Here is a 14,264-nt window from a genome sequence, read left to right as displayed (position 1 = left end):
ATCACCATGCATCTTTCCAATTTGAGGAGCTATATCAGAACTGGTCATCAATATCGTAATGTGTAAGAACTATATGGGATCGCTAGATGCATCGTTGTAACAAATCATGGTTCATAAACTTGCTGAGCCGACTCGAAACTCGCTAAGTCAACTCGGATTGGCAAAATCTCGATAATGGAAGGCTTGATTTCTGGATCGGATTTGACTCACTCGACTTGATGAGTAACTTGTGACTTGCTTCAACTTGTTTGACTCAGCTGAGTCTCAAATGACAGATATGTCCACAATTTAGCCAAGTGCTTTTAAAGCCGACACGTTCATCTAATGTTATAAGGGTAATATAATTATATGGGGTTATCATATCATTGAGAAACTAAAGAGATGTGCGCCTGGATCTTTCCAGTCAATGCCCCATCCCAAAAACTTTTCTAGTTCCCATTGTCTTGGGAGCTTCCTCTGCTTAGGCCAGCCACAAGAGGGCCTCTGCTACCTGCGGAAGCTGCCCCAAATCTCTTTTATAACCACGACCATCCCAACAACCACCACATAGAATGAAACTCTAAGCCTCTGAAATTCTTGCCATCAGCCCCAAGCTCAAATCAATCTAGCTAAGTTACTAAAATTTTCCCCCTTCTATGCATTGTCCTCTTCTCCTCTGTTAACTTCATCTCTTGCTGGAGTCCTGTTTTGGCATGACTCTATATCAGTGTTGCTGGGGTTTCAGGAAGGCAAGGACCAGTCCAGGATGGGGCGAGTTATATAATCATCCTTGTATTTTTGCCATGAGGGTTTGGGTTCACCCACGCCTTCCGGTTTCCTTTACTATTTAAACCTTAATGCATTTCCTGAAAACTATATTATTTTAATTTATAATTTATTACCGTCTTCATGTGTAAGGCGTATTAGCTGATTTTTGGATCAAGTTTTAGGATTTTTGAATTATGAAACCAACTTTTTTACCTAAATGTAATGGTTCTAAAATTTAGCTTGAAACTGCAAGGGGAATTTTATCAATCTCTTTCCATGGGGCATTTGGATTTCAACAAGGGAACAAAATTTAGATTTCAGAAGCAGAACACTTGCGTACGTTAAGTAAGATAAACTGAGATATATGTAATTATAATCTGCTGGAACTACAAAAGTAATCAATTTTGCATGTAACAGCATGGTGAAACCACTTTTAAGAGAGATCCACAAATAAATTTACATGTAAAGGGAGCTGCACTATAATTCACATATATTCAATCCAATAAAATAAAAATATTATGCTTTGGCTTGAGGCAAGTATTTTGAAATGAGCTTATCCACATGAATGATGATATCATCAATGTGAGGTCTGACAGCAGGTTGAGGCTGGAGCATCCATACTACAAACTGTCGGAGAGCGTCCGGATAAGGGGGATCAGGACCAGGGGGCCATTTTATCTGTGCATTGATAATGGCCAACTGCAAGCTGCCTCCAGATTCTCCGAGTGCATACTCAAAAGGAGAAACACCATACCTGCAAAGATCAGCAGAAACAAAGTCCACGAGTTTAAAAGGATACCATGCTTTTTGTTGAATCTAATTAATGATATAACCAAGTAACAATGCATTTAGTGAGCCAACTTTGCAAGCTACACATCAAATGTGAAGAATGTCGATCTGATTTCCATCTAAGTATAAGAAATAATATGACCTCGCATTTACCTTTTCTGATCTATAAGAATTACTGATGAAGAAAAATTAGGACATGAAAAGATCTGCTAGAAAAGTTTCTTTTTTTTAAAAAAAAAACAATTGGAGCACCGTCAATCATTCCATAGAAATGATGGAAGCATCTCCCATGTCAAATGACTTGCAGAAAACACCTTGCAAAGTTCGAGCATAGGACTTTCTCCCAATGAAAAATGGAGCTGATCGTTAGTCTGGCCTACGCTCAAGTTTGCAAAATCATCCAAGCGGCAAACAACTAACATATGATATACGTCAATCCGAGTTAAGGATATCTATGCAGTAACATGATTTGACAATTACAATTTGTTTCTTTCGAGGTATTGCATAACCAAGAACGTTCTTATGTATGCTTTACTCAAGTATGATAAGGTTTGATTAAAGTGGTATTTTTCTTCACTTGCACAATCACAGTATTTGTCCTCATAATAAGCAAAGCACTTCAATAGTACCATCAATGGAAGAAAGTTCCCTATCCTTCCTTTAGACATTATTTAATCTCTTTTATTTCTTCCCTTTTCTTTTCAATATTATTTTATTGTCAACCATCATCCCCCCCCCCCAAAAGTTTTACTCCTGTTTGTAACACAATTACCCCTATCAAGATTAGCAAATAGATTTCAACTAGGCAAGTCATTTTTGTTATAGTTTAGAACCTCTAATCATTTATGTAAAATGGTTGATCTTAATATTCTGTAAACTCTTTTTAATGTTTTTGTTCAAATGCACAAGTCCAGTTAAACATTAAAAAAATGGAGAGCATCTAATGATCATTCAAACACTTTGAAAAACAATGTGCCCCTCAAAAATTTGAAAAGATTTATATAGGTTGACAGACAAGTTGTGTTAACTTTCAACTCAGTCAAAGTTAAGTTTAGAATGACAGTGAATGCAATGTGATAGTGTATAAATGCAAATTTCAGATTTTGGAGAGATAGATAGGCATGTTCTAACTTTAGAAGGTTATATATGCAAATAAGAATTTTTTTGGGATGCATATGCAAAATCTCCAGCCGCCCGCCCATGCTACAAAACACCCTTGAAAGGGAAAAAAAGAAGTAGTTGTTATTGGGTCGTCTTTATTTACTGGTGCATGCAGAACATCAACATAATACAGTACAGAAACCATGCAGGACCCCAGAACATAAAAAAGAATAGAAGAAAATAATTTGTAAATAGTAAATAAATAAGAAAATCAAATGAATAAGTGAGTTGAGAAATATAACATACTCAGTGAAAATGTAAATGCTTAGAGAGTTAAGGAATCATAAAAATCCTTACATTATTGCATACAAAGTACATCCTAGTGACCAGATATCCGTCCTCTCATCAATGTCGGTGTAGCTCGGACAATCCCATAACTCAGGAGCTCGGAAAGGTGCAGAACAATGCTCAGCAGCCCATTCCTATACAAGATACAACCAAAAAACTAGTAAATAAACAGGTTAATTAATCAAGTCAATGCTGATTATACATCTCCAATGGGAAACAGATTATCTAGTAAAGTATTAAAGTAAAATCAGAAGCAGAAAATATTTCAAAGGTATCAAACACTGATTAGCTACATAGATTGGCTTTCCAAGTAATATCACTTTCAAATATAGGAAGTCTTGGTTTTGCATGCATGATGAAACCACCTACACATGGTGTGAACTGTGAACCAAACATATCCCCATTGTTCCCTTTTTGCGTGACCACAAAAAGTGCCAACAGGCATTTTATGACAAGAGGCATATCTCTGATGCATGCCAAAGGCAAAACAGTGGTAAATAAGATAATGGAAAAAAGCCGTGACACTTGGCCAACCAGATGAGTAACTGTAAAAGAAAAACATGACTGAAAATAATTAAAACTTAAACTAAAATTAATTAATTTAATCATCAACATGACCATCAGTGAAATATCTAGGAGTGCAAAAAATATTCAAGCAAACATGCTAGATGCAAATATTCAACCCAGCAGCTTAAGAAGGTGATTTGACTAGAAAGAACAACACCAATGCAACACCTCCCATTCCCCTCAAAAAAAAAAAAAAAAGGAAAAAAAAGGAGGAGAAGAAAACAAATGCACAGAAAGAAAGGGAAGGACAAAAAAAAGAAGCATGAATGTTATCAGGCTAATACTAAAATCTGAGGTTACCAGCTAGATGGAACTGGAAAGTGATCAATCATCATAACTGGTTAAAATTTCCTTGAGGTACAACTATCCAAGTTTTGGAACCACCAAAAAGCCAGACACAAATAAGTCCAACCTAAAAATTACTCCACAGATCCATAGTCACATATCAGATTGTCAGTTTTTATTTCAATTTTCTGGCAACCTTCTGATGATCCATTTTGATTTCTGGAAAGCTTCTCAACCACGAATAAAGATCCGGAATTAATTTCTAAACCTGAGATGTTTCCAAAGGAAGATCATATTTTCAGTAATCAAATCAGATTTGTGACAATTTGATGATGCTAACCAAGAAGTGTACCACTCAGAATGCATTTCTCAGTAAAGCACATCCAACTTTAATTTTTGGTAACATATGAGCCTATCATTTCAAGGAAAAGGATCTCTAGTGCTTCTGCAGTGGCCAGAGGATGACCAACTTAGAGCTTTGACAACATGAAATAAAAGCAAGTATTAAATCAATTGTGGAAATGCAAGTAAACCATCAACGAATTTAGAAGCATATATGCAACAAAATTTGCAAATTATTGTCATCCATTTAACATAGACGAGATGCATGACAAAAAAACGTATATAATATAAATCATAGAGGTGTAGTGTTGTGCTTGCCAACAAGAGATTATTCATGGACAAACCAAAAGGGACCAGAATAAGCTAATGGATAAAGTCTTTACACTTTACACAATCATTAAATATCATACTGTCCAACCTAATGCCCAAGAAAAGATATGGAAGGAAGTACAGGAGTGGAACTATCCTTGGTGCTGAATGTTATTTCAAGTAAATGGTTCACTGGATCTATCATACTGTAATGGCACAACATACAGGTACCGGGCAATCTCACCAAAGCAGAAAAGACAAAAAATTGTAAAATTTAGATTTCATGTCCATTACGATCACCCCAATAGTTGAAAGAGTGCTACAGAGAAGTTGATGAAAAAAGCAAATAGAGCTAGACCTTTTAATCTGAAGATGTTGCTCTCGTCAAAACTTGAACTCTTAGCATAAGGAGCAAGAAAGGACAAATTTTCTCTATGGGTTAATAAATAAGCAGGATCCTCTCTCTTTAGCTTTCACATAACTCATCTGTCACATAGGGATCAAAAACTTCTTGGTGCTCTGTTACTCGTATATATGCATTCAATCTCCAAGCAACTTCTGTGGTGAGAAGCTGCATATTTGGTTCACACCCATGTGACTGGGGACTCCCAATCATTGTTTTTCAACATATAAATATCATGAAAAACTCTTCCCAGGTATTTATACCATAAGTTTTAGGTACTAGCACAAGCAGAATAATAGCATTAGTTGTAGCCTTGTATGTAAGAAAAAAACAGGCCAAACAGGCTGTTAGACCAGTACACATCAATACAGCAAAAGTGATAAGTCCTCTTAATAGTCTGGGTGATGGAATAGAAACTTAGGGTGACAAGCAAGATTTGAAGGTGTGAACAATTTGATGGAGAATAACACTTGAATACTGTTCAAATAAAAAAAATATTCTTTTGCTTGAAAAGATAGAGTAAGGGTCCATACCTGCAATTGTAATGCCTCTGAACGAGAACGAATTTCCTTTCTTGCAGGCCGAGCACTTCCGAAATCCATTAAAATTGCAAGAGGTGGTTGTCCTTTTCTATGTGTTATGAGGACATTACCAGGTTTTACATCATTATGAGCATATGGAGGATCAAAACTGTGCATGTGCTTTAGCCCTGCACAAAGCTGTTCAAAAACACTCATTAACTGCCACAAACATCCAGTGGGTGCATGTAGATGCAGCAAGCATAACGACCAACATGCTACTATTGATAGCTCAAAAAGCAGTTTAACTGAAATGCACTATCTAAAAAACAAAGCCAAAAAACAAAATCACAGGTTCAATAGAGAAGAAATAAAATTGCAGTGCACATCAAAAGAAATCACTGTAACCAGTAAAAGCTTGAGATAATAATACCGCATTTTCTATAGATGTATGCATAAAATTTACAGCTGTATAAACTCAACGAAGTTAAAATGCCTTAATTTGAAGCAATGTTTAGGCATGGTGTCTTTTATCAAAATGTAAAACATTAACATGGAAAGATGATGCACTCTTAATTGTGTGATATGAAGTATACCAAGCATCATAAAATTCTATAAAGTGTAACGGACAACATATGTTAAATCTTCAGGTGCCTTGGTAACAACTAAATGTGAATATATTGTCATCTACGTATTACAACTATTCATCTATGTTGACCTTTCTTATCATTTTCTAAGCAAACTTCATTGTTCAAAGACGAGGCACGAATTGCATTAGTTACATCTCAACATGATGATATCCAGATTATCTGGATCAACCTTCTTATCAGAGCAACTTATGATTTTTCACTTTGTCAATCTTTTGATTTGCAATAATTTTACTAATTCAATTTAATTTGAAATTTTTAAGCTCATTAAGCACTTAGTCAATCCTAATTTCAAGCATTTGAAACCATATATGTCAATCACAATGATGTAATCTGCCCTACTTGAGCTTTTGGTTTCTTTATATATAAATTAAAGGTGCGACCATGCTCCAAGACTTGATTGCAGGGCAAATTATACCATGAGCCCACCTAAAATCTTGAAATAGCATACCCTCAAAAACCATGACAAGAAATTTCAATTGTGAAAGATATTTAAAAGATTCACTATTAAATAATAATGGAATATATTGATATGAACAATACATCATGCTGCTAATAATATTTATTCAAATTCTAATGCCAGAATTATGACATCCAAAAATAAATGAACAAATGAAGAAAACAGATATTGGGAGCCACCTGTTGGAAAATTTGCAGAACAGTGACTGTTGACAAGAATTCCTTCTTTGCTTGCATGACTTTAGCATTGTCCAGCAAAGTCCCATCTAAGTGAACTGGGAATAAGAGGTATGCTTCATGGTTCCATCCTCCTTGTGGACCCTAGAAGTATAATTACACACGATTGTTAAATAACTGTATGAAGTGTGTATAAGACAAACAAGATCTGGAGGTAAATTTTGTCCTATCTATGAATTTAGATAACAAGACAGATTCAAACACTGGCAATAATTATTTCTCTTGAATTGCAATGTAGTAGGAACTTAATCATGTAATGTGGATGATTTAAAGGAGCATTCCTTCATATAGAATAAGAAAATTAATCACTATATGGACTGCAAGAATACCATAGATTGGAAAAGAAAAAAAAATAACATAAACAAGGTCATCTAGATCTTTAGAACCATCTAACATGGCACTAACTGTAACATGACCTATTAGTATTGAAACTATATAGATTAGCATCGGGCCCAAGCACCACACGTGCTTAATACAAAAAAAGGGTATTATGGTTGGCTATGATGCCACCCCAGTCTAATCTAGATAGCTTAGTCAAATTTCTTAAAGAGAATAAAATACTCTTGGAGGAATCCACACAAGGAGGGGGTTTTTACATGTCTCGGAAGAAATAAATAAAGTGCATCTTGAGGAGTCCACCTGGAGAGGGGGATTTGCATCTCTCAGGAGAAATAAATAAAGTGCAACTTCACTTGCTCAGGAGCCGGTGAAGCCTGCGCGAAGCCTTTCAAGTTATATATTCGTAGATATTTGTGTGCAGGTCTTTATGTGGATAAATTCTCAATTATTAGTTAGTGAAAACTGGATTTTGCGGCAGCTGATGTCATCATAAAGTATAGCATTTTTTACTTGTACTGTAATGATTATAAAAAACAAATGTGAAACAAATGAGAACCAATTATTATTCAATAAGATGAATATACAGTTTTCCATAATGTTGATATAATAATTTATTAAAGTATAGCCTATCCCATTGATGACATTCATTAATCCAGCTATCTGAAAGTATTATTGAAAATTTAATGTGGAAATTAAACTAGTAAGCTAGACGCCGATACATAAGAATTACAAGGGTCTCTTATATGACAACAGAAAAGAAACAAAGGCCCCATGACTTCTGACTACTCAAGGAAGGGGGAATCGATACAAGTTCCTTCTTTGAAGTAAGTTTAGAAGTTATCTTATTCAAAATCCAAGAAAGATATTAGGGTTTCAGAGAAGCATAATATAATGCCTTCTCCAGAAGAGAAAAATATGATGGATATGCTTCAGAAAATATGATGGATATGCTTCAGTTACTTCAAGAACATATTACTGTTCTGGGGGTTAAGACCACAATATAGAAATTTGGGAGATATGGGAGTGTAGTTGGTGAAACAGGTGAGAAAGCAAAAATTTTTTGCTGATTATCAAACAGCAATTCTAATTTTAAGTAGAAAATAGCACTATTGACATCTTCCAGAAGAATATTTTCCACTAAGTAGCAGCATAAAAGTTGTGGCTAGACTTTCCCAGTGCTGTGTGTTGGCAGTTGTGGTTCTTATAATAATACTAAATTTTTTATTCAGAAAACAAACTAGCAACAAGTCTTGAAACCTTCTAATGATAAGTTGTAATACTGAACTGCTGGAATTTCTAGAACAATATAAAATCATGAGATCCCTGCTGAAAAACACTAGGAAGGCAATTCGAACTGCTTTTAGCAAGAGTAAGCATAGGATATACCTAGTCTCACAACAATGGCAAAGCTGGCAATCATTTTCAATTCTATAAGAATCTCGAAAGGTTGCTCCCCCATATCATAAGATTCCCCTGCAAACCAACTTGCATTCCAGTCTTTACAGCAAGCCGTTCTCTTCTCACAAGTTACTTTAGGGAAGAATTTAGCAACTATCTAAGATGCCGTTCACATCAACTTAAGACAAAAATGCTATACATCAGTACATTCTCAAGCTATGATAGATCAACTATAAAGCTGATTCTTCCAGTCAGTTGTTGACTTCTTAGTGAAAGTTATTGTATCTGAAAGCTTGAGTAAGATGTCTAAAGGACAATCTCTAGTCAGTGCTTAGTTAGTATATGCAGCATATGTAAGACAAAAATAAAACATCTCACATTGATTTTAGTTGTTTCAAATTTGTTAAGGTTGAAGAGTAATTTTTGTGAGATCATGGTGTAGAAAAAGGATATGGAAACTGTCTTAGCTGTTTTTTGGGTTCAAAAGGAAGAAAATACAGTTGGAGTCTTTAGAGGAAAAAATGGACGCTAGAAGATTTAAAAACCAGAAAAAGAAGCTTGTGAATGATCTTCAAGAGAATTATAGAAAAAATTAATTTGAAGATTCAGGTAACTGACAATTTGTTTTCATGTGCCATGCTTCACATGGATACACTGGCTCGAGTTTTTCTTTTTTCTAAAAAAAATGTTTTGTTGCGTAGAGGTAAGGCTTTTATTCCCTCCCTACTAGCAGTCTATCTTAATTTTTTGTTCATTACAACCAAACAGTGAAGGAATGATGTAAGGAAAAATTGTGATATATCAAGTGTGCTACAATCAATATTGCATGAAAGGAAAAAATGTTGAAAAGGTTGAACAACGTCGTGATTGCCAATCAAAAAGATCTTCATTTTATTGTTTAAAAGGAAGCTAAATAAGCCAAAGAACCAGGGATGATATAATAAATAAATGAATAACTTCAGGGTCTGGGTAAACTTCTTGAGAATGTTGTTGGGTTATACTGAACTGCCTATATGTCCCTCCCCCTCCCCCTCAAAAAAAAAAAGAGGACATGCAGAAGAGGACAATTCCGAAGAGTTACCTTAACTGCAATAATGGCATGATCGAGAAGAGGAAGCAGATTTGGATGATTAAAAAGAGAAGAAACATGGATTTCCTCCCTCACCAACTGTAACTGGTCCTCACTTTGAATAAGGACCTTCTTCATAGCATACGTCCCATCTTCTGAAGCAAATGTCAAGAAACTTATAAGAAGAATTCATAAACATTATAGTGGGCAATATTTTGCTGCATACGCAAGTATAAATCTTGAACTACATAGCATAATAAATGGCAATCAACATATGTACACAGATATGCAAATGCAAGCACATAGACAAACACACATAATGGTATTATAGGAAGAATATATATAAATCTAAAGAACAATTCAAAATGTCAAAATGGGATGCGAAGACTAAGAAAAAATTGATATCTGGATTTTTAGTTCCAATGATATTATCAGTTAAAATTATAGACAAGCCTAAATATTAAAAATGCAAATCTCATAATGCCATTACCAGAGAGATAATCTTCATTTTATGAAGGGAAGTTATAATAAGATATATTGTCAGAAAATGATGACCAGCTGGAGAAATTAAAAAAGATTAACTTATAGTTAAAAAAAAAAATTTGAGAGAGGGAACTGCAACTTTTCTGAGATAAATAGTACTGACAGTTGAGCAAGGTTTAAGAAGCCAAGTATATGATTAACTATTTATTTGCACTGAAACCTAAGAAACCCCTGGACTACACCATCTAATCAGCGTGCTCATGGACCAGTATACATCATTACTGTTAAAATTTTCACAAAAATTACACACTAATCATACATAGAGGAAATTAGAAAAACATAAAACATAAAAACATAAAAAAAATCATAATCAGATGCGGCAGCCAAACATCGGAAAACGGCACTGAAACCAACAAAATGATGTTCTTCCTGAAATACCACCAAATTACAACATATAATCACATTAATTAGAGAGAAATGAAACCCAGTTTCTCAAATTACAACTTGAAACAGAAACAATAGTTAAAATCATAAGAACACAATCAAGATTCATGACATCAACGCCAACCTAGCAGCAGAATTCAGCACTATAACCCCGAGAAATAGCAGGGAGACGGAAACCCCGACCTGAGACATGGGAAGGGGGCACGGATTTCTTGGCAGCGAGCCCGCCGCCTGAACGGGCGTCGGCGACGACCTCCTTAACGAGGTAAACGTAGGCGAATCCCCCCTCGCCGATCTGCTTCAGAATCCGGAAGCGGTTCTCGTTGATCCAGACATCGCCGCCCCCATTCACCGCGTTGTAGAGCGCGTTGAGCCCCGAGAAGGAGCATCCCATCTCTTCCCTCCTCCCTCCGATTGCCCGATTCAGCCTCGGTCGAAAGAGAAGATAAAGAAGAAGATCTCCCTCTATCTCCCTCTCTCCCTCTCCCTTCTTCCGCTCCCTGCGCCTGATTCTTCAGTCCCGAATTTTGATAATTTATATTTTTATGAATAATTATAATGAGATTATAGTTTTATTAAATGGATAATTTAAGGAAAACAATAAATATCTTTTTATTATTTTTTTAGGGTCGAGTCAACCCCAAGATTTGACTCTTCAATGCTTGTTCTTTAATTAATACCAAATTGTTATATAGGGAAAAAAGAAAAGGAAGTGCAAGCTGCTTGGATTTTAGTATTCCACCCCATGTGATATGTACCTATTGAGGATATCCTTCTTAAAAAATTTCTCAAATAGGTTTATTTAATTTTTTTAACCTACACAAATATTTAAAAATTTACTAGAATATAATTGATACGAGACTAAATATAATTCTCGTTGAAGAATATAATCATGCCATATGCTTAGGCTGTAGATGAAAAGCAGCATACGTGAATAGCTGCTCTTTTTTTTTTCTATTTAGTAGTTGGGAATATTCCATAATATTATGTGGGATGGCAGTCTTCTAAATGCGACGTAAAGACGAATATTACCTATTATATAGCCTTAATCACTAATAGTGGCGGTCCATCTATATGCGTCCATGTATACATATGGATAAATGGCTATATTGCACTAGTTTAAAAATGGTATGAACTCTACTAAATGTGGGCAATAGGCTTTATGCAAGCTTATATTATTTCTAAATTGCATCCTCATTGTTGGAAGCAACCCCTTGCCCTACACTTTAAGTTGATTGCTTTATCATGTTGCATCTTAGCAGGAGCTTGTTATTCTGTGTGCAACCATGGTGGGTAAAGTTTGTTGCCACTTGGATTGTAGAGATGTGGCAGAACTGAAATGGAAATGAATTGGTGACTTTGGTCTTTTAGAGTCATGCTCCATATGATTGTATTGGAGGAGGAAGATTTCATGATTTCGATGTTGAAGGAAAGACATGACTAAAAGGTACTCTACCCAACACTTGCTCTTCAGTTGTCAACCAAAGTAGCCTTCTCCATTAATTCTATGGTAAGTGAATGTTGCCAATTTATTAGGAAGATAATTAGGTTGCGAACTAGCAGTCAGATAAAGGAGTTCCCAAGTCTACAACTCGATGACTTGAGGATTTTGGAGTGGAAATTCTCCACCTCCCTTTGATGGATGTAGAGTTCAGTTCTTTCTCTAGAATCTAATAGTTTTCTTTAAGTTCTGAATTTGTTGGGAGGCATTGTTGTAGGGGATAAAGAAATGAGCTAGCCACTCCTCGAGAAGAAAAAAGAAAAGATTGAGACCTCAATCATACCAGTTTTTTAATTGATAATTAATATTCTAGATCAAGAAATTATATCATTAATCATAGTTTATTATAAAAGCTATCGGAAAATAGATATATATTTTAAAAGGCTAGTTTTCATCCATTAAATGGATATAAAAGAGAGGTAGCAATAATATTAGTGTGGACAGCTATATACTTAGACGTATTAATTGAAAATTTGATGAGCACGATGTCACAATGGAACACTCTGATCTTTATGCATTCTGGTAGGGTCACGCATCAAAATTTAAATTCGAAAGTGGACCTTATTATTATGGCTGAATTTACTAAACACAAGAATTACAATGGTGTTTTAAATTAACATAGCTCTAATTACTCTAACTAAACATAGAGCATTTTATCTGGGCATGCAAACTATGACCTAGTTTATAGTGTTTTAGTAGTGAAATTCTAACAGGAGTTCCAATCCCAATATAGATCCAATGGCACAGGAGAGATTATAGCAATATTAGACATCAAAAGTGGAAGGAAAAAGTTTAAATTTTCAGTTTTAAGTTGCTCTTACAACTACACCAATTTAATCGAAATAAATAGGTAAATAACTCAAGGGTAGCTAGTTTTGCATTTTGGTTTGGCAGATTATAGGGTATTACAAGAGTTTTGGCTACTAAAAAAATATTAAAATTATATAAGGATTTTTTTGGAAATATTAAAGTTTTTATGAAGAAAAATATTGATGCTTTTATATGTTCTGAAATTATCTCTGAATTCTTTTTTCTCCGGCTTGGTTGTCCCAGATTGATTAAAAAGATTAAAAAAAGAGAGATGGTAGGAATCTGCAACAAGTTAGCTAGGCATGCCGACTTCTAATTGCTGCAAATTATTTTGCTAATTGCCACCTAAAGACAATGCATGACCAACAATGTCATTGGAGCCTGTTTCTTTTATAAACTTTAGTTCACCAATTTATAGATTGAACATCTTATCAATAAAATTTCATTAATGTCAAGAATTCCCTAGGCACTCTTAATTATTGACAAATTTGTATATGAATTTGGTTAATGAATGATACTACTGCTTATCCTTGTACAAAACTTTGGTATGTTCCTAAATCTTGATTAATATCTCTTTACTACCATAAAGAAAGCCTTCGATTTCAAAACTTAAAGCCGTTATTTCAATCATCAAAAATATCCACACTAGGACTTGCATCGCTTGTGCAAGACCTTAATGTATTTATCTATACATATACATATACATACATACATACATATATATATATATATATATATATATATATGAATACATACATACATACATATAAAACAGATCCTATTATAACAGCCAATAGATGTTACTTTAAATCTCTTAAAATGTTAGCTAGTAACGAAAACCTATATAGTGCAAGTTCCAAAGAAAGCAATAAGAGAGCTACTTGCTTGCTTATATAACCTTTTTGTGTTATCTTCTGTGCTGCAATGGCATTGCTCAAGTGCAATTCTTTGCCATGTAACTGTTTCAAGATCAATCAATGAGCAATGCAAGGCTACATAGAGATGTCAAATGAACGAACCGAGTAGATGGAGCTCAGCCTGAGGAAAGCTCGAATCAAGCATGAATTGATCTTAAGTCAAGCTTGAATTAATTTCAGAACAACTTAGAATTATCAAGCTCACCAATTAGGCACATGTTCAGCTCAGTTTGAGATTGAGCTTGAATTGAGCTTAAAACAATGGTAAACAAATTAAACTTGATCCTGAAGTCTAAAACGAAATTAATTTCAAACTAAGCTTAATAAGACCAAAGCTCGATCAAGCTTAGCTCATTTACACCCCTAACTGTACCTTTCATTTCCCGATGAGATCTATTTTGCATATGATATGGTTGTAAATATTTTGAATTATAAATGAGTCATTTCAACTTAAATTGCGAAACAAAGCACCAAACTTTATAGCTGTAAGGAGCCTGCACTAATGGAAAACCTGGGGAAACATAAGAAACTGCCATAATAATCATAGGGCG

General features: G+C 34.8%; 1 protein-coding gene across 2 annotated transcripts; it reads right to left on the bottom strand.

Annotated features, from left to right (window-relative positions):
- Nucleotides 1–1,079: 1,079 nt before the first annotated feature.
- LOC103717717 (probable serine/threonine-protein kinase DDB_G0291350) lies at nt 1,080–11,016 on the bottom strand. Of its 2 annotated transcripts, none has more exons than XM_008806205.3 (6): nt 10,669–11,016; nt 9,571–9,713; nt 6,696–6,836; nt 5,425–5,610; nt 2,995–3,119; nt 1,080–1,501 (listed from the first exon to the last, which is right to left on the bottom strand). In XM_008806205.3, exons 1-6 carry the CDS (start codon nt 10,877–10,879, stop codon nt 1,264–1,266), a joined length of 1,044 nt encoding a protein of 347 aa, XP_008804427.1. In that variant the 5' UTR covers nt 10,880–11,016; the 3' UTR covers nt 1,080–1,263. The 2 variants fall into 2 exon arrangements, with proteins under 2 accessions (XP_008804427.1, XP_008804428.1); XM_008806206.3 differs by having other exon boundaries at nt 9,571–9,710; nt 10,669–11,010.
- Nucleotides 11,017–14,264: the final 3,248 nt, after the last annotated feature.

The sequence above is a fragment of the Phoenix dactylifera genome, unplaced genomic scaffold, assembly GCF_009389715.1.
Source record: "Phoenix dactylifera cultivar Barhee BC4 unplaced genomic scaffold, palm_55x_up_171113_PBpolish2nd_filt_p 000492F, whole genome shotgun sequence".
NCBI lineage: Eukaryota > Viridiplantae > Streptophyta > Magnoliopsida > Arecales > Arecaceae > Phoenix > Phoenix dactylifera.
This window is presented reverse-complemented; position numbering and strand designations above follow the sequence as displayed.

Bases quoted from the DNA above. Each gene is read 5' to 3' on its own strand.
- LOC103717717 (XM_008806205.3), bottom strand. From the start codon at position 10,879: ATGGGATGCTCCTTCTCGGGGCTCAACGCGCTCTACAACGCGGTGAAT. The intron at 9,714-10,668 runs GTCGGGGTTTCC...CATTTGCTTCAG, and splicing joins GCCCCCTTCCCATGTCTCAG to AAGATGGGACGTATGCTATG. The intron at 1,502-2,994 runs GTAAGGATTTTT...TGATCTTTGCAG, and splicing joins TGTACTTTGTATGCAATAAT to GTATGGTGTTTCTCCTTTTG.